This window comes from Vipera berus, assembly GCF_964194415.1.
Source record: "Vipera berus genome assembly, chromosome: 2".
NCBI classification, from domain to species: Eukaryota; Metazoa; Chordata; class Lepidosauria; order Squamata; family Viperidae; genus Vipera; species Vipera berus.
In genome coordinates, this window is record NC_138203.1 from 235,890,778 (window position 1) to 235,918,714 (window position 27,937).

General features: G+C 37.9%; 1 protein-coding gene across 3 annotated transcripts; it reads right to left on the reverse strand.

Annotated features, from left to right (window-relative positions):
* Positions 1-54: 54 nt before the first annotated feature.
* Positions 55-27,764, reverse strand: ABTB1 (ankyrin repeat and BTB domain containing 1). 3 transcript variants are annotated; one of them, XM_081317739.1, is made up of 12 exons: positions 27,490-27,764; positions 24,123-24,185; positions 20,544-20,599; positions 19,320-19,464; positions 18,520-18,679; positions 17,425-17,470; positions 16,774-16,890; positions 16,121-16,236; positions 11,456-11,554; positions 10,873-11,040; positions 6,549-6,749; positions 55-3,022 (listed from the first exon to the last, which is right to left on the reverse strand). In XM_081317739.1, exons 1-12 carry the CDS (start codon positions 27,543-27,545, stop codon positions 2,816-2,818), a joined length of 1,434 nt encoding a protein of 477 aa, XP_081173865.1. In that variant the 5' UTR covers positions 27,546-27,764; the 3' UTR covers positions 55-2,815. The 3 variants fall into 3 exon arrangements, with proteins under 3 accessions (XP_081173865.1, XP_081173864.1, XP_081173866.1); XM_081317738.1 differs by having other exon boundaries at positions 6,549-6,752; XM_081317740.1 differs by lacking the exon at positions 16,774-16,890 and having other exon boundaries at positions 6,549-6,752.
* Between the last annotated feature and the right edge of the window lie 173 nt (positions 27,765-27,937).

The following is a 27,937-nucleotide window of genomic DNA, read 5'->3' on the forward strand; positions in this document are numbered from 1 at the left end:
TGGAACTTTTGCAGCACTCAATTTTGCTATTTAATGAGGCACAGGAAAAGCAGATTAATGAAATAGACTCTTTATTGCTGCACACATGCTTATATATTAAGCTTTAAAATATATAATTATATTGCCATTCTGTAAAGCTTTACATTCTTTTTATTTTAAATAACAGAGGGCCAAGTTAAAGTAAGGTCATTATAATAATAAGTCTGACATTTAAACTCTCTACAATGCAATTAATAGCCAGGAAGACTAACAATAAATAATTAAGAGATCCATTATTTTCCTAACTTCTTTGGATTTAAGGGAGGTGACCTTTCACTGTATGTTAAATAGGTACTAGTCTGTTTTTATCCACAACTCTGATTTATACAAGGGAAGCAACAAAATACAAGACAGACCAAGGGATGGCTCATCAAGCAGTTGTAGTGAGAAACACAATTCATTCTGAATTTACTTACCATTCTCTTTGTATTATAAACAAAGCTTTGTTCGGCCACCTTCACTGCCTATCTAAAAGTTAACTGGATCTTCACTTGACAATATCTTTAAAAAGATATTATTTTTAAAAAAATCCAAATGCAATTAACAGTAGTTTTTCTGTGCTTATATCATGTTAACTTTACTAGACACTTGCAAGGGAGAGAACACTAGGATGCTATGTATAAAAAAGCTTACTGTGCTTTGTTTCTGTTGCAATAATTTACTGTTCAAATAAAAAATGGAAACAGAAAAGCTTATGATTTATTCCAGTATGATGTCCATTTATTCACTGGAGGGGGCTAATAAGTTGGTACAAGAAAGATTCTATATTTGCCAAAGATGTTTGCCAAAAAGAAATGTCAAGAAATCCAGCATTTTAGTTCCCTTCATTTTCCTGGTAAAACGCAGGAAAAGAAAGATCCTGGCTAGGCTTTTATTTATGGCTTGTGAATAACAGTCTAGTTCCTTGTGCTTTTAAATAAGCACCATTCCTTTAAGGGTATGCTTTTCTTGGCATACTATTAAGAATACACAACTTCTTGACCTTACGTGTAAAGAGTTATCAGTGCATGGAAACTGTGCTAGTGTCCAACATCATTTTTGTCACATCAATGTCTCACTAAAGTTAATCTACCAACGCAATTGCTGTAAGACTTACTTACAGTATTACTGTAATATAGAACAATATTTCCTCATAATGTCAGGATAATCCAAATGGGAATTTAGTTCTTTTCTTGTCAAATTTATCTAATAATGAGCACATAATTCTAGAGTGGTTGGGTGACACAGAACCCTGGCTGATCTACCTAGTATGGTTTCTATATTAAGCACTTATTTCATTGCATTTCCTATCCCTCCCCCCTCCCACTGTCTGAATGGCCACAATGCATTTTCCATCTATCATTCATATCAATGGGGGGAATAACAAAGAACATAATGAACTGGACAGTGGTGAGACACTATTTACTTACAAAGATCTTAATAACCAGTCTGAATTGTCTTTTCTGCACAACATGAAAATATGGCATGACGATGCAGATTATGAAAGGTCAGATAGAAAACTTGACAAATAGTAGTTCAGGGCACCTCTATATCTCTGCTATGCAGTTCTGAACTTAGTAATTAAACTAATCTCATGAGATACACACACACACACACACCCTAGATTGAATACATACAGTATGGGGAAACAGCACCAGTCTCATTTAGGAAACCTGCCAATCAATTACATAGAGCCAGCTAGAACATCTGTTATTGACAGGTGACTGTAGACATCAGAACTGTGTACATATGGATGACACACACCTCACTGCGTCCAACAAAATATAGTTAAATTTTCATACAGACCTTCACCTAGGAAACCTTAAAGTGAACTGACTTAAATCAAATGATGTATATCCTAAAATATTGCACTGTATATACTATGACATGTGAATATATTCTCATCTGCCATTCAATATATCAAAGGGTAGAACTAGCTAGCAAGGTGATGCCTTCTATTGCCTCACAATATTGGGATCTTCACAAAACAAATTTATGCTTCCACTGCAAAGGGAAACAATGTTCCATCAGTCCATTGTGGTATCATGCAAGTACAACACAGTCACTTGTACATACATACTCCATGCTGAAATTTGGAAATCACATAAGTAAATCCCCAAGCACAGTAAAATCAAAAGAACATTACTATCTACAGATATGCAGATATACTAAACCTTCTTGTCTCAGTGTCCCTATAAAACAGCAGGAAAAGGAGAGGGGGCAAGAGCTTTTGCACCATATGGTGACAAAATATTTTATTTCAAGGATTAGATTTTTTTTAAAAAAAGTAAATGGACTTGATCACCTGATGAATAAGGCAGCCAGAATAGAAAACTGAGGGTCTGCTCAGTTCCAGCTGTGCACATTTGGAAGATAAGGCTGTAAGACTAACAGCAGGCAATCTCAGCTTTTAGTCCACCAACTTCATATTCTTATAATTCAGTAAAAGCTTTTATTTCCTTCTTTACCCAGCAGGAATGGCAATATTCTGAAGGATGGACCCATTTTCATTGGGCTGTTTTGGACTGCAGTAATTGGTTGTATGCCAAATAGTACATTCATTACATGCAAATCTTTCATCAACAATATAACAGACACCTAACCATGTTTTCAAATTACAGATTCTTCTGGGGACCTGTTTCCTGGAAGGAGAAAAATATTAATTCAGATGCTGTAGTCAGCAACGTGAAAACATACAAGAAATGGGAAAATCAAAATAGAAAGAAAAAGATGTGAACTTTGCAGAAATGAACTCTGAACTGATACTTCGTATAATTACACAAGAAAATCTCCCAGATTAACATTCAAGTCCAATACTAGCCAAAAGATTATCCAGAGCATCTAATTTCTGGTTAGCCTCTTCAATGGCACTGTACGTTTGAACATTGCTGGTTATGTGAAAACGGATGTCGTCCACAAGAGGAATAGAGTCCGTCTCCTGCCGCTCCTCCACTGCGTCAGCATTCTCTTTCACTGCTGCTGCAAATTCCTCAAACTCCACTAACTGAAGAAACAAGAGACAGAAAATGGATAAATCCAGAAGAATCTTTTATCAGACTGTTTTCACTTATGCTGTCAATGGCAACCAAAGTAAATTCTCAGAGCACAGAATCCTGCAGCATATGAGTGCAAGTGAGGTAACCCTAAAAACCACTGTTTTCACTAGCGTAATTCTGCTCTGAGAATCAGATGAAAAATATATTTTTAAAAATGCAGCCTTCTAACACTGTAACAATATGATATGGTGATGGCACAATCTTTTAAAAACTTGCTAAGGATCTTGGGAATCAAACCTTGACCCTTGGCCTTTTAGCCAGATTGCTTTTAAACACACAACTCACAGAGGAATGTTTGCAGCCTCACTCACATCATAGCAAGTATTGTCTCTAATACATGCTTCTGTTTTTGATAGCTTTGTCCAATAAACTATAACAATGAAGGACTTCTTTGAATTCTGAACTCTGGGGAGATTAGTCAAACTGGCTTGGAGATGAGAAGGACAATTAGAAAAAAATCAATTATTGGGCCTATGAAAAGCAAAATTGGGTCATGCTTGTTCCTACTAAAAACATAAGTGAGGAATTTTGTATTAGTGAAACTGTTAATTTTTTTTGGGGGGGGGTGCACTTTCACAAACAGGAAAGAATTTCACACCTCTCTCAAAGCCTGTTAAGTAAAGAATGTTGCAACTTATGTGGGAGTGCTAATTAAAACCATTTATAAAATCAGTAAATTGACTAAGGAACAGTGAATTTCACTTAGGAAAAATTGGTGCTGGCCAAACAGATCTTCTATATTCCATAACCAAGTGTGAAATAACATGTGAAGAAACAAGATCATTTCCTTCTACTGGGGTCAAACACTGGTGTGGATATCAATATCATCTATATATCTATATCTAATCTCTATCTTTATCTATCATCACACATACACAAACACATGCACAAAGTGTATATACAATGTACTACGGGCTACTTAAAGCTTAACTGAAAAATGATTTCCCCATCAATTTAATTAGAATGATAAAAGTAGCTTTCTCTATATGTACTCTCAAAAGGTATAACATAAAATTAAGATTAAAACAACAGGATGTACAGTGAGGGGAAAAATTATTTGATCCCCTGCTGATTTTGTAAGTTTGCCAACTGACAAAGAAATGAGCAGTCTATAATTTTAATGGTAGGTTTATTCTAACAGCGAGAGACAGACTAACAATAAAAAATCCAGAAAAACGCATTTCAAAAAAGTTATAAATTGATTTGTATTTTAATGAATGAAATAGGCATTTGACCCATTCGCAAAACATGACTTAGAATTTGGTGGCAAAACCCTTGTTGGCAATCACAGAGGTTAGATGTTTCTTGTAGTTGGCCACCAGGTTTGCACACATCACAGGAGGGATTTTGTCCCACTCCTCTTTGCAGATCCTCTCCAAGTCATTAAGGTTTCGAGGCTGACGTTCGGCAGCTCAAACCTTCAGCTCCTTCCACAGATTTTCTATGGGATTAAGGTCTGGAGACTGGCTAGGCCACTTCAGGACTTTAATGTGCTTCCTCTTGAGCCACTCCTTTGTTGCCTTGGCCGTGTGTTTTGGGTCATTGCCATGGTGGAATACCCATCCACGACCCAGTTTCAATGCCCTGGTTGAGGGAAGGAGGTTCTTACCCACGATTTGATGGTACATGACTCCGTCCATTGTCCCTTTGATGCAGTGAAGCTGTCCTGTCCCCTTAGCAGAAAAATACCCCCAATGCATAATGTTTCCACCTCCATATTTGACAGTGGGGATGGTGTTCTTGAGGTCATAGGCAGCATTCCTCCTCCTCCAAACACAGCGAGTTAAGCTGATGCCAAAGAGCTTGATTTTGGTCTCATCTGACCACAACACTTTCACCCAGTTCTCCTCTGAATCATTCAGATGTTCACCGGCGAAATTCAGACGGGCCTGGACATGTGCTTTCTTGAGCAGGGGGACCTTGTGAGTGTTGCAGGATTTGTCCTTCATGGTGTAGTGTGTTACCAAGTGTTTTCTTGGTGACTATGGTCCCAGCTGCCTTGAGATCATTGACAAGATCCTCCTGTATAGTTCTGGGCTGATTCCTCACCGTTCTCATGATCACTGTAACTCCACGAGGTGAGATTTTGCATAGAGCCCCAGACTGAGGGAGATTGAGAGTTATTTTGTGTTTCTTTCATTTGCAAATAATTGCACCAACTGTTGTCACCTTCTCACTAAGCTGCTTGGCAATAGTCTTGTAGCCCATTTCAGCCTTGTGTAGGTCTACAATCTTGTTCCTGACATCTTGGACAGCTCTTTGATCTTGGACATGGTGGGGAATTTGGAATCTGATTGACTGACTGCTTCTGGGGACAGGTGTCTTTTATACAGGTAACAAGCTGAGATTAGGAGCACTCCCTCTAAGAAAATGCTCCTAATCTCAGCTCGTTACCTATATAAAAGAAATCTGGGAGCCAGAAATCTTGGTGACTGATAGGGGATCAAATGCTTATTTCACTCATTAAAATGCAAATCAGGGTTTAAACTAAAAAAAAGTTAATAACTTTCCAATGCGTAATAGAGGCTTTATAGAACATTGTCATACGCATTCTTAATTACATCAATTCTCACTTATATGGATGTTAACACAATTGGCGCAGAGGTTCAAAGAAGCTTAGAGATTAAATTAACTGTTCTTATGAATTCATTTTGTTCATGACAAATTTAAATCACTTCACAGAAATTCCAAGAAATTCCTTCATTTTATAAAGGTTTGGCCTGACAAAATTAAAATGGATCACATGTTGGTTAAGAACACAAAATACTATCTTAGAACAACTGACAGAATGTATTCTTTTAGACCAATTCTGTTTCATTATTATTAGGTATTCTTTTTTTTCTAGACTAGACCATGACTTTTTGGGTAGTATGGAAACATATAAAAGTGTATCATCACACCTATCTTGAAGTGGGGAAAAGATCAGGAACTGATAGCATCTTTTCTTTTTCAACAAATATTTTTTATTAAAAGGCATAAGCTTTCATGAGCTGCAGCTCACATCATCAGATCATTAGTTGGGAGGGGAATATCTATGACTGATTTCACTCAAAGTTGGCATTTTAGGATTTTTGTTAGTGTTCATATTTTTCTTCTATTATAACCTTGATGGGACTGCTTTAAATTTAGGGTTGTCGTGTTTCTGGCTAAATATAATTTGTAATTGTACATAGTATTTGTATTGATAAAGTTTTTTAGATGAAGAAACAGCTTCATTTTTATGGCAGAGTTATCACATTTCTCACTATAACATAGGAAATAGTGTTTATTCCACTATATGACATTCCTTGCTATAGACATCCATTTCTATAGAAACCAACTGTGCTTATGGTTATAAAAAAATAGTAAATTTTACAAATAAACTAATCGCTTATTGGAACTTAGGTTTTAAAGACCTTTCATATCAAATAATTATTTGCAGCCTGCCAGACAAATAATATCTATGGTAGCTGTCCTTTACCTCCTTTTTATTACCTTCTCAATTATCCTTGCCATATACTCTGTGCACTGATCTTCCAATCGGGTCAGCTGGAATAGTTTTGCAATCTTCCAGATGCTGACAACACTGTCTTCATCGAGAACCTGTGCCAAAGTTCTCCCACACAGGCGCTTAAGCCCAGGTAACAGATACATATCAGCGACACAAAGCACTTCATAGGCATTTTCAGGAGACAACTGCTGGGACAAAAGGCATCAATATAACTAGACTCAGTATGACTCTAAACCAGTACATTGCCCCACTACAAGACAGATTGAAAGCCCAATCTGAATTAGGACTAAGGAGATGCAGACTGCAGTACAACCTCAGCCATGGAAGTACACTTGGGACCACTCTTCTCTCCTCAACCTACATCATAGAACTGTTTGTGTGTGTGTGTGGGGGGGGGAGGAATTAAAGGCGTAGTACTATGTGTGGTGCCTACAGTTCCTTGAGGAAAGTAGTAGTATAAATCCAACAAATCACAGTCATATGAGCTGTGGTGGCACAGTGGTTAGAATGCAGTACTGCATGCTACTTCTGCTGACTGCCGACTACTGCAGTTTGCAAGTTCGATTCTCACCAGCTCAAGGTTGACTCAGCCTTCCATCCTTCTGAGGTTGGTAAAATGAGGACCCAGACTATTGTGGACTATATGCTGACTCTGTAAACCACTTGGAGAGGGATGTAGAGCACTGTGAAGCAGTATATAAGTCTAAGTGCTATTGCTATTGAAAGATGTAACACTGATAATTTTAATGTCCACAAGTGTACACAAAAAGCTAAATCCATAGTAGTAATAGTAGTAGTTTTATTTTATTTATCTAACAACTACTAGATACCACCATAGATATCACCAAAAAGATATCTATTGTGTAAATTACTGAGAGAACCCAGAAAGCATCATGAAAAGAGCCCTCTTATAAGTCAAGGGAATGTGCATTGCCTAGGTTGAAGGAAGCTAGTTTTAAGAGGGAAGCAAATTCTCTTCTCAAGTTGGCTCATGATGTCATCAAAGAAATAAATTTGAAAAGCGAAGTGAAATCCATTCGGTAGAGTCAATTTGGTTCAAGAAAGTATGTGTCACATTATAGAAATTTCTCCTATGAAATGATTTTGTAAAAATATAACTTCTCCACAGAAAAAGGAGTACATATTAATTAAAACTTGAAGTTGGAAGAATCACACAAACATTTCCCTGTAATCACTACATTGTATAATTAACAATAATTTACAAACAGATATTACGTATTAACTTCAATAAGTATCTTCTAGGATCATATTCCTCAAATCCCTGATAGGTTTAAGATCAATAAACCTACAATATTGTTAATGATTACACACAGCATTCATATTTTCAGACTTTTTATTTATCTCACAATGTAGGTAACCTTGTTAACAACCATTCAAAGTTACAATGGTGCTGAACAAATGGTATTTATCATGGGTCTGCAATGGGTCTTACAGCATCCCTTTAGCCACGCGATCAAAATTCAGGTGCTTGGAGCATACTATTCACCTTTTCAGCCACAAAGTGTTTCAACGCCCCCAATCAACCTGTCTTCTCCCCAGCATCTCTGCTCTTTTGATCAGCCTGCCTGCACCTCCGTCTGACCTTTATTATCTTCTTCCTCCTGCTAAGAGGTGAAGCCGTCTCATGAAGGTCGGCTAGGGGTAGGAGGGCTGGCAAAGTGCAGGAGATCAGAGGCAGCGGAGTGCAGAGTGGCCAAAAGGGTATAGGTGGGGGGGGGAAGATGGGTGGGGGGGGAAGAGTTGAAACACACTCCACGTTCATAAATGCAGGCAGGCGGCCAAGTGCTCAAATTCTGATCAGGCGACCACTTGGTTACTGCAATGGCCGTTATCTTCAAGGACTGATCTAAATAGCATTTTGTCAGCACCGTTATCACTTCAAATGGTCACTAAACAAATGGTCCTTAAATGAGGACTACCTGTATTGTATTTGCAAAGGATGCCAAGTAACATCTTAAAGAATGAAATCCTGATTCAAAATGACCTTGACAGTGCAACTTGGAAACTGCTTTTTAGCTAGCTAAAGGAAAACAAGGACAGATGGCTTGGTTGGCATCTTTACTGTTGCCCTGCAGGGCAGCAAGGGAAAAAGAGAAAGTGCACAATCTCAAACAACGTTCCACAGAGCGACAGGAGCTCCTGCAACCATCTATCCTCTACAGAACAATGTCTCAAGACTGTGGAGTAACCAACATATCTTCTTGATGCGATAAATTTAGGGAGAGGACAGACACAGTAACTGAGCTTTTATGCCAGAAAGAAGTTGCTATCGTCGCTATCACTATTATGTTGGTCTATGACTTTATAAAGATTTGATTTGCACTATCTTTCGCTTACGTCTCTAAGACAAAAAACAGGCAAAAAGCAGTTCTTGCAGAAAGCAATCTAATGCCTAAAATCCGTTTCAGAAGAAAGGCGGTAAGTATTCTCTGCCTTTGTTCTTGCCTTTCAGTACATGAAGTACTGTGCACATGTACATACAGTACGTATAATTACACATGCAAAGTTCCTCTGCCGTGAAATTAGGCTAGCTCAATGTGAGATATACGTTCAACGCATGGGAATGAGGTCTCTACCTCGCATTTTACCTATCATACTACTACTACCTGATGGAACTTCATGGCTCAGATTGTTAATGTTAATTTCTCTTTCTACTTAGAAAAATAAGGCACATATCTTAAAGTTCATTTTGTCCAAAGACCATTGCTTATTTGACTGCATTATAATGAATTACTGAATGTGCGCTATCACACTTCCATTTTACACTGAACATTCACCATCTTGGGGGAAAAAGATATCTAGTGGACTAGTGTCTATAATCATTTTGACATCACAAACACCAGACTATTGTTTCATATCCTCTATCTTTCTGAATAATTCCCATTAAACAAATCCATCATTACTTGTGAAAAATACATGTTCAGAAAGTTCCTCAGAACTGAATTGTCAGCATATGGTACAGAAAACATAGCATCCATGCTACAGAGTTCAGTTCCATTGAGAATTTTCTAAATTCTAAAGCTGCAACCAAGACTTTGCACTATATGCGACAAGAAAATGCAGCATAAAAACAGCTTAAACTATTTTTTAGCTCTGGCCAGTTTGCTAACTGTATACTGCCCTCTACTGGCAAACTGACCACTCCGTGTGCCATCAGGCTACTGTAAAGTCACTTCCATTGAGCTCAACTCCTGCTTGCTTTATGGATACATCCCTGTGGTATTCTTGGAAATCTCTACAGTTTTTGCTTCTGGGACTTTTTTTTTCTTTTCATCTTTCCCGATAAGCCAACTGTATACCTTACAAAAATATTCCTTGTTACTATCAGGAATACAAAAGTGAAAGAATGAATGTGTGTTGATATATGCACATGAGTGCGTCAGCGTGTTGTGAGACACAGAGTGAGCCTCATCCACGTATAGGGAAAGAAAAGATACACGTGAAAGTAAAGGGCAAAAAAAGGTCCCAGTGGTGGTATGAGCATTTGGGACTGTTTCTCCTAAGCAGGGACAGAGGCTCAGACAGATCCCACAAACGACATCAGAGCTCTCTATCCAGAAGACTGAAGTGCTAGGAACAGCCAAGAGACTGCACAGAAACCTCAAACTTCCAGGCCTCTGCTCAAGGACCTGAAACTGAGGAGGACCTATGCCACCTATAAGGGTAGGAAGGGATTTTTATTATTATTATTATTATTATTATTATTATTATTATTATTATTATTATTATTATTATTATTATTATTATTATTATTATTTTACTGGGCAGGAATCCAGTAAATAGTACAAATTTAATAAACAACTTCCTTTTAACCAGAACAAAAGCATTAATTATATTCAAATATGCCTTTACTGCTTATTAATAAAACCTCAAGTAAAATTCAAGCAAAGAAAGGTTAATCAGCCAAGAATCACAAAAATTGCAGGAAGATAAATATTCAATGGGTACTTTCATTTATCTTCATACAAGTACAGCAAACATCACACAATGCCGGTTCTGCCATGTTTATTTTGCTCAATAACACCGTGGTCCTTGCCAGAAGAAATAGTCTAAAACAGGGGTCCCCAATCCCCAGTCCGTGGCCAGTACTGGGCCGCGGCATGCCAGCAACCGGTCTGCACAAACAAAAGCAAAGCCCCATCCGTGGGATGCAGGCAGCACACAAAACCATGCCCCCATCGGTCTGCGAAAAAACCTCTCACCACATAACCGTTCCCTAGTGCCCCAAAGGTTGGGGGCCTCTGGTCTAAAACGCCTCATGCTGAAAAAGAAGAACCCTGGTCTCACCTCTGTGTCATCACTATAGATGTAATAAAGAACTCTGATGAAGATCTCCTCTGAAATGTCATGGAGAGTCACCACGGGGATACTGGGTTGGGTTTGTAGTTCCTCACTCTCTGAGAAGTGGTCCTCTAGAAGAGCTTTGAAATAGTCACTTCGGCCACAGAAAAATGCCTTCAAAAAGAGAAGAATACGTACATGTACACATATGTATGTGTGTAGATGTGGATGTACACACACACACACACACACAAATAATGGAATCTTCTTGGTTAAAATAAGCAAGCAGCAGGATCCAGAAAAGGGTCTGTGACAAGGTACCCATCCCAAACTTTTTAAAGATCAAAAATTGATCACGCTTGCCATCTTTTATCTTTTTGTTTTATTGATTTTATTGTAACTTCATTGTTGAGAGTTGGGAGGCATACAAGTTTAATAATTAATAATTTACTTATTAGCACATTCCTATTCTGGACATTTCCTACAAGATATCACATAAATAAATGAGCATCATTGGTTCTATACAAGATCTTTTAATATTGAGGAATACAACAAGAATCGACCCAAATCAAATCAATGCATCCTATACCTTGTGACACAAGAAACTGTAATTTGACACTCGGAAACACAGATCAGGATAACTACTGAAGCTGTCGGTGCTATCAAAAGGCAGCTCTCCAAAGCCTACCTAAACACAAAACAGAAATAAAACAACTTTAGTATTAGACCGTACTGTATATTTAATAGTACACTACATAAATGCACAATTATGTATATGCATAATATACAATTATATATTCAAATGTATAACACAACACATGATTGGAAAAATATTGCCTTTTTACCACTTTTATCACCATGGCATAGGATTAAACCTAAACTCTGATCAGACTTGCTTTTTACCTTAATCCCAATGACATTCTAAGTCTCCCCAACCATTCCATTTCTTAGGATATTTCAGTAAATTAAAGAATGCCCTTGGCTCGTGGGGTTGGAGAACTGTTTGGCTATAATCCTAAAACTGCTGTCCTTAAATTTTTAAACCTATACTCTTTGTTACATCATAGATCTACAGTCTATGTAAGACTATGAGACTCTACATTGACTCTCTCAGAAAGTCAAATGAGCTGTAAACCAGCATTATTCATACATACATCTACAAATACATTAAAGAGCCACATCTCTGTTGAAGTCTTGCTTTGTGTTGAGCTATTTTTAGGCGTTCCTTTTCCTTTCATGCATACTTTATTTCCATTATACATTAATTGCTGTTAATGTAGTCAGCAATCAAGCTTCATATTCAAGCAATAATTCAAAGCTACTTGCTTTATTACACGCTTTGTCTAATAAAGATAACTATTCTATTCCTACTAATCAAATGACAGGAGAAATAAATGAAAATGTTTCTATTAGCAGAAAAGTTACCATACATAACAAAGGCCAGCAGAGAGCACCTGTCATATGCTAAATACAATACAATACAATACAATAAATGTTGTCTAACAGGAGACTTGGTATAAAAATGATTTATGGTAAATTTTCTGTTTATAGCAAATCAGAAAATTTTGCTGCAATGTTTAGATTTACAGTCCAAAGTTCTCTATGAGTTCCACGTTTTATTAGTTTACTTTTGTTAACAGAGCCAAAAATGCAGGGAAAGTAGAGAAAAATATGAAAAGGATTTAACATAGAATTAAAAACACATAATGTCTGAGTTCTGAATGCTCATCAATATAATCCATATGGAGTCAAAGGATGTGTGCAACTTCATAGAGTCCTTTTATTTGACGTGTGCTCATGCTTCAATTTTCTGCCACACATTCTCCCACAGGAAATGGGAACTTTAGCAATTTCTCTTTGGAATAAGAGTGAAAGTCACATATATTTGGAACAGTATGAAGCGCAAGAGCTCTCACACAACTATATATTGCAACTATTATAAAATGAAAAGCACAGTTTTTCTATTATCTAACATGCCACTATATTGCAAAGGAAAACAGTGAATACTGAAGCCTGGCATCCAGTATTGGCAAACCCCAAATATCAAAGTTCATTTTCCTAAGGCTAGAATAAGTGGGATCTGGAGAGCTGAATGAATTGAAACATGTGCTTGTTAAGGCTGGACTGAACCCACAAGTTTTTTTCGGTGACATGGAAAACGATAACATTTCTACCAAACACAATGGCTACTGAAATAAAACTACCGTTTCTGAGCTGGGACTATTGACAATATCAAGCCTTTTGCAAGATATTACAAAAAAGCAAGATGAAATGAGGCTATCAATTCATGTCAAAAGTACAGTTATGAGTAGGTAGACTGCCCATCAAGATTATGTGGCTCTGGTTACCCTAAGAAATATGGGTCTCCCCCCCCCATTTATGTTCCTGTTCTTTTAATGGTTATGGAACTCAAAGTGCCATACATTTTTATATATGATACATCTTAGCTTTCAGCAGTACAGTATTTCACCATGATGGAAGTAATTCAGTCTATGTTCTTAAAGAAACTGTTTAGGCAGGACACTGCATGGCTATCTGAGGATGACTGAGAATGATCTGAGACCATCTGTCAGAAGACTAGAGCTCAGACAAATGAGAACTTTGCTGCAAGACAACGACCCTAAACATTCCAGTAAAACTCCCAAGGAATGGCTGAAAAAATAAATATAAAGAAATGGAGGGTTCTGTAATGTCCAAGTCAAAGTCTGGATCTAAATCCCATCAAAATATTGTAAAATGATTTCAAATTGGCTAAGCACGGCTGAAAACATTCTCCATGGAGAAGTGAGAAAATTCCTCCTCATCAGCATTAGAGACTGATAAGACAGTTAAAAGAAACATCTGTTTGAGGTTGTTTCCGCCAAAAGGGTCAATTAGTCAAGGGTGCTCTTCTTGTACAGGAGGAAATGAAATGTCTGTTAAATTTTTTGTTGAATAAATATGGCAAAGCCAATTCTTCACAGTTCTTTTTTGTTCAATTACATTACCTTTATCTTTCTATACTAAATGATTGAAGATAAATATTGTTATTGTTATGTACTTACTAAAAAAAACTTCACATGGGGTGTTCTTAATTTCTCACAGGATTATAATCTCTAATATAATTGCTGTATGTCTGTAAATAAAACGTTACAATGGTAGGGGTTTCCCCTACTGTCTTTATGCCTTTGGGTTATGGGATTGAAAGACAGAAAAAAACATAATGAAATCCTTAACACAATTATATGAGATAATTTTTCAGCCAAGAATCTTGATTGTAAGAGTTACATGTTAGTGCATTTTCATATTTTATTTCCTAAAATGTAATTGGCAGATATAGGAAAATATGAAAGACATGGCTTAGATAGAAGCAATGAAATAATTGCTCAAATTCCATTGTACTACTATAAAAACACAAGTGATAGAATTTTAGTCCTGCCTATGAATAATTTACTAGGATACTCTGGCAAAGTTTTTCTTTTTCTTTTTTTTCTGATTGGGATTATACTATATCATGAAGGATAGTAAGATTTTTGTGTGACTGCCAGCAGAAAATGAGAACAGATAATGTCTAATTTAGCAATTCTGGCTGCTTTTATCTAATATACTACAAAGCCATTATTGATTTGATTTCGGTGCCACCAGATTCCAAGACAACTCTGTGTGGTTCACAATACAAAACAAGTAACAATAAATAGAACAATACAAGTAAACAAGATCAGCATCCAGCGAAAAAATACATAATACACACAGAAACACGTCTAGCAAGAGGACCACATCTGTTCTATTCCCAAGGCCTAGTAGATCAGCCAGATTTATAAGGCCTTCTGGAAGCAATCAGAGTGGAAGCCACACACATTTCTGAAGGGAACTTTATTCAAGAGGGTAGACACTATGACAGAGAACACATAGTTCCTGATCCTGACAGATGGCATTGTTTAATAATAATCATAAAAACCTGCGCTGCATCAACTCTGCCAGCTTTCAGTAGGTGGACAGAAAGCATGGAAGATAGGTGGTTCCTCAAATAACCTGGCCTTATGCCATGTGGGTTTGTAATCAGCACATTGATTTGCAACTGGAAGCACAATGGCAATTAAGCTTTGAAATAAGCATGTCATGGGGGCACAGCGAGGCATGCTAAAAACTACCAGCACCAATGTTTTTTGGGCCAACTGAAGCTTGAAAGTGCTTTTCAAGGGCAGCTCCACGTACAGAACGGTGCAATATTTGAGCCATGGGGTGACTAGGGCATGAGTGACTCTCTGAAGGTCTCCCAATCCAAGAAGCTACGCAAATACCTTCTTGGCCACAGCTGCCACCTGACCTCTGACAGGAGCTGAAAGCCAAGAGGCCACATTACATACCTATATACAACCCCATTCAAGGGTAGAGATGGAAAATCCCTGGACCTGGGGACCTCAATATCCACAGCCATTCAATTTGATAGGATCAAGTTGGAGCTCTTTTCTCCTCATCCAGATCCACATGGTCTCCATTCACTGGGATAAGACCTTGACATCATCACTTGGCCAGCTCAGGATCCAAATGTATATTGGGTATCATCGTCATATTGATAATATCAAATCTTGAAGTGGCAGAGGACCTCAGTCTCGTGTAGTGTTGAATACAAGGGGAGAGAGTATTGAACTATGGCACTCCACCGGATTGACTGGAACCAACCATGAAGGAAGAGAATTGCTGTAAACACTGTTCCCAATTTCCAATCTCCACAGCCTACCCAAATAAATACTATTACTGACGGTATCAAAAGTGACAAAAATTCCAGGAGCACAAGGCGAGTTCCGTAAGTCTTAACCCAGCTGGGCAAAAAGGTAATCAACCATCACAACCAAGGTTGTCTCTGGGCTAAATCCCAGCCTGAGACCTTACTGAAACTGAGATAATTTGCTTTCTCTGGGGTTCTCTGCAACTGCAGCCAAACACTTGCTCAATAGCCTTCCTTAAAGAGAGAAAACTGGAGACAAGATGTTCTGAATTGTTGGATCCAAGGACAGTCTCTTGAGGAGAAGGCACATCACTATTTCTTACAAGACTGAAGGCACTCACCCTCTCCCCAGCCAATAATACAGCACAGACCTAACTGTAAATCATCTCCCAGGACACCTTAATGACTCAGGGGGATCCTGGGCCTAATAAATAAGTGATCAAACTAATTACCTGGCAGAATATTAAGCTAAATGCAATTATATTAGATTATTCAAATGGAGGAACACATCAAAGAGATGGAAACAAGAAATGAAATACTTCCTACCCTGAATTCAGCTGGCAAGGCGCACTCTGCTAGCAGAGCGAGGTCTTCCTGCAACTGTGAATTACCTGACGGTTCAATTGTAAGCACTTTTACACAGGTTCCTGGCTTGGAAGAAACTAAAAGAAACAAAAGCAAAAATACCAAAACTTTAAAATACTGATTATTTTATTGACCTGTTCTTCTAACATGAGCTAGAGGTTGGAGTGTTAGTCTGTGATTTACCTACATGTGTATTTCAGAGTGTAAGTCCAGAAAAGGGAGGACATATAGTAAGAAAACATTTGTTGGATAAAGTTGCTTGCAGTCACTTATAGCTAGACTGCTTTTATGAACATGGGCTGACTTTGAAGTGGTTGAGCTGAGCTTGATCAAGTGACTCCCAGAGAAGTGGGAGGTTTCTATCCCACCTTTCCCCCAAGAACTTGAAGCAGCATACCTAGGGTTCTCCCTTCATTTTATCTCCATAATGGCATCTATCCTTTATGGAGAAGTGGCATGGCACCATGAAGACCCAAATGCTTTAAACCAAATTATTTTAAAGCCTAATTACCAAAAGGTTAGAAGACTTATTAACCTTTCGGTAATTAATGTCAGAGAAATGGCTACTTTTCCATTTTCCTATAAAGAAGGACAGTTAAGATTGGGAGACTTACCAAATTCATACACCTTTTTACATTTGGTTTCCAAGTCTTCAATGAGATCTTGGAGCTGACATTGTTTGGCCAATCTCTTGCAGTCATTTACATATTCTACATCTATGTCCAAACACCCTGGTAAACAAAAGAAAAGTGCTAATTATCACTTCATTCTTTCAATTCATTCCTGTTATTGTTTACCAATGTCCTCTGAACTCACACTCTCTCCCTCCCTACAACCATAGCTATAAACTTAAACTCCAGCGCCACCCTGTGGCTTAAAATAACACCAATTAATACTCTTGTGAACAGAACAGGTTATATACAGTAGGTATCTTAGAAGTTATCTTCTAAATGACTTTATTAACATGAAGCCTAAGAGGATTCTACTCTTTTACTGCTTTTAACTCTTTATATTTCTTGTTCTTTTTTTCCCCACTGAAAATCATTGTTTTACAAGTACCAAAAATTATGCTACTACATTTGGAACTATTTAATTCTAATCCACAACAAAAAAATTGCCACCCATGATCTCTTCACTCCCAATATCTTTCAAGAAACTCCAACAAATCTGAAACTTTCAAAGAAAATGTTGACAGCAAATTTATGTAGAACCTATTACAAATAAGAAATAAAATCCATAGTTTTAATATATCACATTAGACTTACCTGTATAGAGGTATTGCAGAAGAGAGCTAAAGGCTGCTGGATTTATCTGTATATGAAACAAATGAGTTAGATATAAACGTTTGAAAGAAATAATAACATAAATGAGACCTAAACTAGAAAGTAAACAAGGCCTAGAAAATTCTTTTGGCTGAATTGGGCAGCTACAGCTAGTGCAAAATGCAGCCTCATTTGTAAAATTGGCAAGTCTCATTATGTCCTGTAACACCCCTGCTACATGGGATACAGTGTTTACTAGTTGGCTTCTGGCTGTAATTCAATATGTTGATGGTTATCATCCACAAAGCTCCACATGGCATATAGAGCCTAGCAATTTGAGGAACCATACGAGTCCTCTGAGGTCCACTCACCCTGAGTGCTCTGATAGTTGGCTTGCTTCAGATTCCATTAATTGGGCAAGGTCATCTATAGGGAACCTAAGAAGCAGGATCTCTCTTTGCTGGATCTGCCTGTTAAAACAGCCCCCTTCCCCACCACTCCAGAAATCCACTTGGCTCCCACTTTGTCCATATTCAAGCATTTTTTAAATTTCTCCCAGCCTTGGGTTAAAATGAATGGATAGCTCCCCTTGAGGGGAATGTTTATGGATGGCTTACTGGGTGCCCACTGTTTTATGAATATTGTTTCTTTTTTAGACTTGTTCTTTTTTACTTTATATATCTGACCAGAGTCACTGGGAGTTGAGTGGCAAAAAATAACAAGGGAAATTCCCTTCAGCAGTTAAATTTTAACGGAAATAAGTCATCTATTTACAGACTATGTAATCAGTTGGGTCAGATTTAGGAATATCCAACACGGTGGCAGAAGCAGACTCCTTATTGCTGACACTTTTGCCATCTTAAGGAGGACACATTAAGCTCCCAGATAACATTTGCTGAATGTTAATCTGCACTGCAGAATAATGTTTCTGAAAGTGGAAATGTGTAATATTTGTGTGCTACTTCGGTTAGCATGATCTTAATGTTAACCCATAATTCCATCACTTTTCAATAAAACTTGTTGGCATCTGTTTTTGACAAGTAAGAAAGTCTCAAATATAAAAAATATTCAGGGAAAAACTAAGAGTGGGTTTCTTACCAATGGATGTTTCAGTGCTATGACATTCTTCCCCTTCCACTTAGTCTCAAACATTTCTGCAAAATATGGACTTCGAGCACCAAGTACACAGCGATGGGCACAGAAAGACTTCCCATGAACAATAAAAACAATGTCACTGTGGTAACCCTGTTCTAGAAGCCTGCAGAGATTGAGAGAGAAAAGTAGTTTCATGATTAAACAAGAACAGCGTGGAATAACTCAACTTGACATTTATATGCAATGAGAGCATACATCACCACCTTTCCCTCCTCCTCTCCAAAGAAAATATTTAAAAAAGCATTATTAATACTGAATATGATAAATCCTATTTTTCTTATTGTACTGTTACAGTTTTTATTCTGGATGATAAATTCTTCAGATATAACTCACCAGTTACAACTGTATGAAGAAAGAACAGTTTTAACCACCACTGTAGCTTTTTTACACGCTCCACTTAAATTCCTGGCAATCAAATCCTGCACTAATCCTTTCCAAAAATCTTTAAAGAAGCCATGTCTTTCCATGGACTTCCACAGTAACTGCACAAACCAACTCTTCAGCTCAAAGATATATTTTACTGAGTCTATGCAGATACTGGGCAAATCCAGGCAAAGGTGTGGCTTCTTTAAGGATCAAAAGACAGCTAGGGAGAGGAACCCTGCATACTTCTATATAACCTAGTGCAATAACTTAAAATTGTCACTTTGATTGCTATGGAAGGCATGATAAGAAATAGAAGACAATGATACAGCCCCCTCTGAAGATGACTCTTTTGCCAACATCAGAATACATCTCTTTACCGTTGAAGAAAGGCATCATAGTAGTCCCTCTTCATGCACTTTGCGGTGATCTGCTTATATTCCTTCAATACCCGCCGAATAGTATCATTTAGAGCTCCATATAAGCAACGTTCACCATCAAAGGTGTTTGCTTCACATTTTGCACCTGTAAGGAAGATAATTTACATAATGTAAAAATGTACCAGATTACATAACACATTTTTATCAGTACTATTTTTGAGAGGGTAACCAAATAATTTCTATAGCGCCTTTAGACATAACTGTTATTTTTAGGTCCAAAAAAAAGCTTAAGAAATTAAATTTCATCCACTTAAGAGCTCATTTAAGACTATGAAGTGATATTTTAGAGAAAATAGATTTTTATTGTCCATGAATTAGATCAAACTTATAAAAATGCTAATAAAATAAAAACTGAATTCCTGTAGTGGAGAAATTTAGGTCCTCAGAATATTAGACTATTACACTGAGTTACCCTAATTGGCTGAAATAATAGAGAAAATCAATTTACATACAAAGTACAAGAGTTGTAGAAAGACAATGAAAATAATTTGATTTTGTCATTTCAGTGAATTGAGTATTATATATTAGCACTCTGAGCTATTAAGTTTCATTTCTAGGTGACTGGCTTACATACAGCTTCTGTTAATTTTTTTTAATTTAAAAATATCTTATACCTGTATCCCTAATTTCAGAAAAGCAGCAAATCACCTCAGGAATATGTTCACGTATTAAGACATGAATCTGCCTTAAGATTTAAACCACAATCTCTAAAGGCTCTATAGAAGTTATTTGGTTTTAATGTCTGACCTTTATTTTCTCAGGTAAACTTTCAAGTAACAAGAATTGTATAAAGTTAACTGCATTTCTTTTTAATATATTTTTCCTTGCAATCAAATTATTATGAAACAGTATTAATTCTCAAGAAAATATGGGTGAGCTACAGCTTGGTTTAGATGGATCTCTATGCCAAAAGAGCTATTCCTGATTTTCAGGTTTCTTCTACTATGCATTTCATAGATTACAACAGCTGTAATTTCTAGTGTAAAATGTGGATCAGCTAGATCCAAGGGGAAAAGACCACATTTCTTTGATGTTTAAAACAAGTTGAAAGGAACTACAGTTTTCATCACAGCAAGATTATTAGCCAACTTTACACTTCCAATTCTAGAGGGCATAAAGTGACAACATATATTTATTTCTAGAAGAATATGTCAGCCTTATTACCATTGGCTAGAAGGTACTGCACAAGTTCTTCATGTCCACAGAGACAAGCATAATATCTATAAAAGATAACAGTGAGATCAGAAATAAACTAATAAAAATAAAATCTTTACAGAACAATCCATCATGAGTCCCAAAAGCTGGTCCATAGCACCAATTCTGCAAATGAATGGAAACCCTAGAATTACATGAAAGATTAGTCTCTTCAGAGTTATTGCTCTGTTTTTTAATATGAAAAAGCCAAAGCAGACTAAAGTAACTGTATGTCATATACAGGGGAAAGTAGTGAACGTGAATAATCCTAGAGTTCAGATATCTTAAATATAATTTAATCTTGAGCAAGTCTGAAAGATGAGCATCTAGTAATCAGCCTCCATTTTAAGATCTCCGGGGAAGGAGAACTCATGCTATGTGGCAGCCTATTCCATTGGCTGACAGTTCATACAATCAAAAATGTCCTCCCAACATCTATCCTGAAACAGCTCCCTTGTGGTTTTAACACCATCACCTGTGAGGGGCAATAAAAGATAAGTCTATGCCCTACTTGTGTGCGACCATTCTTCAGACACTTGAAGATGTTCTGGTATATCTTCCTCAATCTCCTTTACACATTCTTTGTAGGCTTGCTTTTCTGGCCCTTCACTATCCTGGTAACCTTCCTTTGAACCTGTTCTCCTTGTCCTTTTTAAGGACCAGACACAGTACTCCAAGTGAGGTCTGACCAGGGCAAAGTAAAGTAGAACAATCATTTCCTGTGATTTAGACTTTATATTCTTATTAATGCACCCAAGATAGCAATTGCCTTTTAAGCAGCTGCATCATACTGCTGGCTAACCTGTAACTTGCGGTCAGTAAGGACACCCAAATCCCTTTTAAATGTACTACTGTCAAGCCAGGTCTCCCCTACCACGTTAAGATATTATCAGATATCTTCACTTAACTACTGGGCGTTTTGTGACCAGTCGAGGTTACAACATCCACACAATGGGCACTTTGCAGCCCATAATGCACCTCTGCAATCGTAAAGGGTGGTGCAATGCCTCCTGCAATCACCTGACTGCATGTTGGGCATGTCAGCTTTATGACCAATTGGGAGTTCCACAGTCATGTGATTTGTGATATTTTTTGCTCGTTTTCTGGCAAAACTGCAATTTAGTGGGTCCGACAGAAGGAAGAGACGCCAGTCGGAGTACGTGTTCAGCTCTTTATTGGGGGGGGTAGTGTACTGAGGAACAAGGGTTACCTGGCCTCCTTAAATACCCAGCCAGGTAGGCGTTCAGCCAATGGGGTTGGCCCTAGGTTTCCCGCCGAAACTGAGGTTCCCGCCAAAACCGTCCAGGCCAACGCCCCCTAGTGGCTGTTGCCATGCACTGGATACATAACAAAAACAAAAACCCACTTGAAGGAATGGGTTTTCTTAAAACCATGACATTCCCTTAATGACCACGGTGAAAAAAGCTGGAAAATTCCTTCTTGTTACATGGGTGTCTCAACTTACAACTCCAATGACTTATGACCCTAATTCCAAGCTCAATTATAGTTGTAAGCATTCAAATATCCAAAAGTGTTGCTGCATTTGCAACAAATTATTGCAGTATAACCAAGCTTTCAAAGTCAAGCTTATTTTCATAAAGCTGTTTACTTTGGCACCATATTTTAAAATAAAAAAGTTAATTATTCAGTTCCACTACAGTATAGGATGATACCTCCAATAAAACACAAGATTAGAATTCTGCAACTGTAGCAAATAAAAAAAAATCTTGGTTCCTAAGCACTCTTACTAATTGTATCACTGAGTTCACACATCATATTAAATTATAATCTGGCCTATTTGTTATTAGCTTTGCATATTTTAGGACCAGCCTTATATAGTTTATTTAGTAACCCATTATGAGAAAAATATAATATAGCATGATAGCCACATAATGGGAGAAATATATTACCTGATATTCCTTTAGTTGGGAAGAACTCATCTCCAACAAACAAACCAAAAAAGTGACACATTTAACATTTTTAAGAAGTATAAATATTCTGTTCCTTTTATGCAAGATTTCCGGAACAGATCACATAAATAATGAACATTTTAAGCAGCAATTTCTTATGATAAAAAGCACTTGGCCTTAGATTTAAATATAACTATGTCTACTTAAATGTCTTGGCTCTAGAAAGAGGTTACTGCCAGCAAACGTTTGCCTGAAGAATTCATTCCACAATAAGAGTCCTTTCCCCAGTCTCATCTTGAGGAATCAAGATAAAACAAGGTGTAAGCAATATTAAGCTGTCCAGAAGTTGCTTAGGCTTTTAAGGCAAAAGCACCACTTCAGTTTTTTTCCCCCTAGATTCAGACCGATAACCAAAACAATTGTTTCAGGACTGATGTAATGCATAATATTCTGAAAGATAAAGTTATAGTTATTTTTGCCTACCTCATAGACAGCAGATATCCTCACCAATCCCACAATGTTGTCTTTCAACTACTACTAATGCAAAATAAATTTACATAAGCTGTTTCCTCATCACCCTCTGAAAAAATGTTCTCATTTTCCCCCCAATTTTCAAAATCAGCCAAACTCACATTCCAATGAGCTAATGCTATGCTAATGGGTGTTTTGTTTTCTCACTGCAGAAACTGCCTGCAACACTTTATCCCTTGTACCATCTAGCTGGCATTTCATTTAGTTCAGCTCATTAACATGCTGTCATGGAATATGCTATAGCATAAAAGCTCCCAAATGCTGTCCTAATGTTTGCTAAGATACACCACTTCACAAAGTGGTGATGCACAGCTTTTCTGTTTGGAATCAAAAGATACATGCTAACAGGGTATATGCTTTGCTTTCTGTGAAGAAAAGGTTAAGGGATATTTAAGAACCACAGAAAACAATTGGTCAACTTGATAGAGAAAGGAGCACTTGTTGATTACCACCCTCTTAGTTGGCAAATGGCTAACTTAAGACTGAGCAATGACTGGTTAAAGGAAGTTTTCTGCAAACTCCAAACGTACAAATTTGAGGCAGCATGCTACGAAAAATGAGTTCTGTAGACAATGAAGACAATGCAAAGTCACAAGTACATATTAAATTGCATTACAAATGAATAATTGGAAATCTTTATGGTGTGACAGATCATTTTGTATAATTCTAGAGATCCTTAGGCTATCCTGCTAAATGTTAGCCATTTTGTTTCAATAATAATATAGCTCTGAATGTAAGTTGAAAACAAATTATGAGAATTAATGTTTCCATTCTACTGGCTAATTCAAATTAGCAGGATTTTTCTAGCAACTTATTCAAATGGCCACACTCAAGCAATGATAAAATCGCTACTGTTACCCAGAATATTTTTTACAAAGGAAGTAAAGTTTCCAGGTTAACAGAGGGGCTAGACATTTTAGTATTCTTCACACATATAACCTGGGAGAGATTACTTAAAATACTTATAACAAAAAGCATTTTCTTTAAAAAAAAACAAAATCCAGAAAGGATAGAAAAATGCTGCAAAAACTGAAAGACCTTAGTTTTTCTTAAATCCCTGTGTAAGGGATACCAAACAGTATGGGTGTCTCAAGGCCAAAGCACTCACAAAGGGGTACTGTCCCATTTGTCTCGGACATTGATTTCAACATCTCTCTGTTCAAGAAGGTATCTGAAAGACAAACAGACAATTTTAATAACTAAGAATCTATTCCAACCCACTTTATTCATGGCTTGAGTTTTATTTTTATTAAAAAGTGTCCCAGCAACGGTGCCCCCTTAAAGACTCAACCAAAATAAGTGAGATTCTGCCAAAAAATATTTTTTTCATATTACACTTATGCCATTTGTCTACCTACTGTAGATCAAATCCAACCTTCTAGTGTGTGTGTGTGTGTGTGTGTGTGTGTGTGTGTGTGTGTGTGAAACAAATAACAAAAGTTCTTTAAGGTATTATTGATATGAGCACAGTGTCCCTTTATATAGTACGAGGAAATAGAAGCATGCAACAAAGTGCAGTTTCCACTTTGTTTTCAGGTGCAATTCAATGTTATTGCTTTTTAAATCCTTCATGGCTGGGAGCAGGGGTGTCAAACTGTTGGCTCGTGGGCTGGTTGCATCATGCGGATGCGTGCCCACCCCAGCTCCAGCAATGCAAAAAAAGTTGTGATACGTCGCAACATGTCATGTGATGTGGCGAGTTTGACACCTCTGGCTTGGAGTCTCATTATCAAGAGGGCTTATTCCACATGGAATCCGCCTGCAGGAACCACATGTTCAGAGTTCCCATTCATCAGGAATTAAGGTAGAAGGGACTAGAGACAAGCATTCTCTGCAGAGACTCTCCTATTAAGGAATTTCCTATTACCAAATATAGCATTGGTTCTTCATACCTGGAATTTAGGATATCAGCTCTATCAGAGAACATTTGGACTGGGAAATAAGGAATGCATATGCCGGAGGTTAATGGTAGTACAGTAAGGATATAATGCTATTCATCATTTTTTAAAATAGCATTCTTCTGATATGAATACTATATATGTTTATATTATATTAATGTGCATAAATACACATTAATAGTATTGTTATATTGTTTTGCTCCATGCTGCTTAGATTTGCACTGACTGAATAAAAACCAGGAGGATGTGGATTCTAATCCTGCCTTAGGCATGAAAGCCAGCAAGGTGACTTTTGGTCAGTCATTCTCTCAGCCCAGCCTACTTACAGGGTTATTGTTGTGGGGAAAATAGGACGAGGAAAAACTATTAGGTATGTATATAGGTATGTATATATAAATAACCTTGAGTTATTTATAAAGTAATAAAAGGAGAGATTAAAACTAAATAATAAAAAATAAATAAAAATAAAGCATCCTTTGTTTCTTGAAAAATCATTTTCAAAGGGGGGAAAGACTATTATAAACAGACTGTTGAATTAGGACTTTAATTGTTTTAGCTTAAACTTCAGAGATATAGAGAAAACAATTAAGAAAACCCTAAAATGGCAGCATTTAATGTACTACATTGGATTATTCTTTTCATCTACTGGTATTACTACTGCTGTTGTACATTTTGGTTGGTATGGCTTTTACATCATAGATTTTTTTTAAAAAAATGTTCTTACTTGTTATAAGAACATTAAAATTAACTGTCTATGTTTGTGATTATATTGTGTACTTCCAGTATTTAAATCTAATTAAATCTGTTATAATCATTATTTTGGTAACTGACATTGCTTAGTATGAGATAATTTTTAGCATTAGATGACTAAATCAGTTGATAATTATTCCTATAGTGCTGACTTATACATTCCCTCTTTATAAATTGCTAACAATTATTAGCTTGTGTTTTGATTATGTCCTCTTATACAGTAACAGTGTTACATTCTTCCTTGTTACAAGCCGCACACTAAACTCATTTAATAGAAAAGCAGTAGATTCAAATTATCTTCAAATACCATGTAATTTTAGTATGAGACTGAATGTTTATAAATTGCTTCAAAGCTCATCTCACATGTACTGTATCTCTCTACTTTTTAAACTAGCTGTGTTAGGATATCTGAAGTTGTCAGCTGTTTTAGGGATGAAGTAGAACTGATAAGCAGAAAAACTTTTTTTTCAGAAAGAATATAAGAACCAGGGGCTCAGCTAAATGGCAGCATTTAGAATAACTTGACTGATGGTTAAAACAGAACAAAATGAAACCATAAGGCAGGTTCATTCTACTTAATATTTGGACGGTAAAGCACCAGTAATTCCAAGGCTAGGCCAAGAAACAAAAGAAACATTCCAGAGGCAATGTCAAACCACTTCCATGCTGTTGCCAAGAAAACTGCACTGACATATCCATCAAGTCACCAGGAAGTGAACCTAATCAAGGAGGATGGATTTCCCACTACTAACATGAAACAACTTGAGTAAGAGACTTAATAATAGCGGTTGCTTTGGGAGAGAAGTAAATGAGGGCAGGTCAAAAGTATGGTCATCATAACAAAATTAACACAGCATTCCTTCTATCATTTTGGGTCCCAAATATTTAATATACTGTGCACATTTGTCTTACTATCCAACACAGGATTCTAACACATACTTGAAATGATCAAATGTGTGGAGTATGCATACACACTTTGCTGCTTTTGGAGGAGAGAAAATGGAAATGGGAGTGATGAAAGCTAATGAGTATTATCTACAGTATAAGTGATTTCTAACAAATAAGCGTGAACCAGGCATTCTTCATTTAACATTTTAATATATGTAGCGTGATAAGAAACGTTAGTCACCATGAGAAAAGGTGTTAATGCTCCTTTTGATCATCTTACTACTGTTATTCTAAATCAGGGGTCTTCAAACTTGGCCCTTTTATGACTTGTGGACTTCAACTCCCAGAATTCCTCAGCCAGACAAGCTGGCTGAGGAATTCTGGGAATTGAAGTCCACAAGTCATAAAAGGGCCAAATTTGAAGACCCCTGTAATCTAAATGCTACAAAAAAAAACAGATGTGGTTACATATACAGCTTATTTCCTCCCAAATGCTAGTTCCCAACCTCGAATACTAAACCAGAGTGTTCACCGTACATTTCCGTCAACAGACTCAACTTTTCCCTTGCGTGCCAAGTGGCTGCATTTTCTGTTATCTTTCAAACGATGGCAAATAAGTAACTAATATAACCAGAAGCACTTTCAGTTAAGCGCTTGGCGCAGCCTGCTCCGCATTCACACGTTGGAAGAGTCTGAAAACGCGAGAACCCACTTTGAAAAGTTCTCGCTCGTAAGCAAAACACGCCACGACTCTCGACAAATACAAAGGGCGGCCAACCCCCGAGCGCCAGGAGTTATATATACCTCCCGGTACTACCAACACCCGGCCCACGGTGGGGTGGGGTGGGGTGGGGTCAGTCATGCCCCAAACGGGCCAGCCGCACCTTCTCCACCCTCGGCCCGCCCGGAGCCCCCCTGAAGCCTCGGCCCAGGCCTCACCGCACGCGACAAACGTCGCCCTTCTTGCAGCTGGTGAAGAGGTCGCTGGTGTCCATGGCCCGGCGAAAAGCGCCGCATTGACCCGGCCTGGAGGGAGCGAAGGTGGGTTGGGGCTGGGGGGAGGTGAAGGGGGGGGCGCGAGACCGCCTTGGGGAACCCCGAGCGGGACGGATGTCAACACGACGGCAGGGGCCGAGCCTACCAAGGCCGGCCCTCGCTCTCCACCCCGGGGCCGCGGCTTGCACGCAGGCCCGCCCCTCTCGCCGCTTTGCAGGAGGCTGGACCTCGCGGCGGGAAGGGCTCCGTGCCGCCTCTGCCCCGCTTGAAAGGTGAGCCGGGGCGGCGGTCGGTCCCTCAAAGGCCCTCCGTGGCTCAGGACGGTCTCAGCTGCGCGGCGGCGGCGACTCGCCTCCTTCGGAAGCTACTCGGCCCGGAGGAGCTGGAGTAC

What these genes read in the sequence shown, in the direction of transcription:
- ABTB1 (XM_081317738.1), bottom strand. Translation starts at nt 27,545, where the DNA reads ATGGACACCAGCGACCTCTTCACCAGCTGCAAGAAGGGCGACGTTTGT. An exon ending in AAATGGGACAGTACCCCTTT is followed by an intron (nt 20,600 to 24,122) that starts GTGAGTGCTTTG and finishes TATCTTTTATAG; the next exon opens with ATATTATGCTTGTCTCTGTG. An exon ending in GCAGTACCTTCTAGCCAATG is followed by an intron (nt 19,465 to 20,543) that starts GTAATAAGGCTG and finishes TCTTCCTTACAG; the next exon opens with GTGCAAAATGTGAAGCAAAC.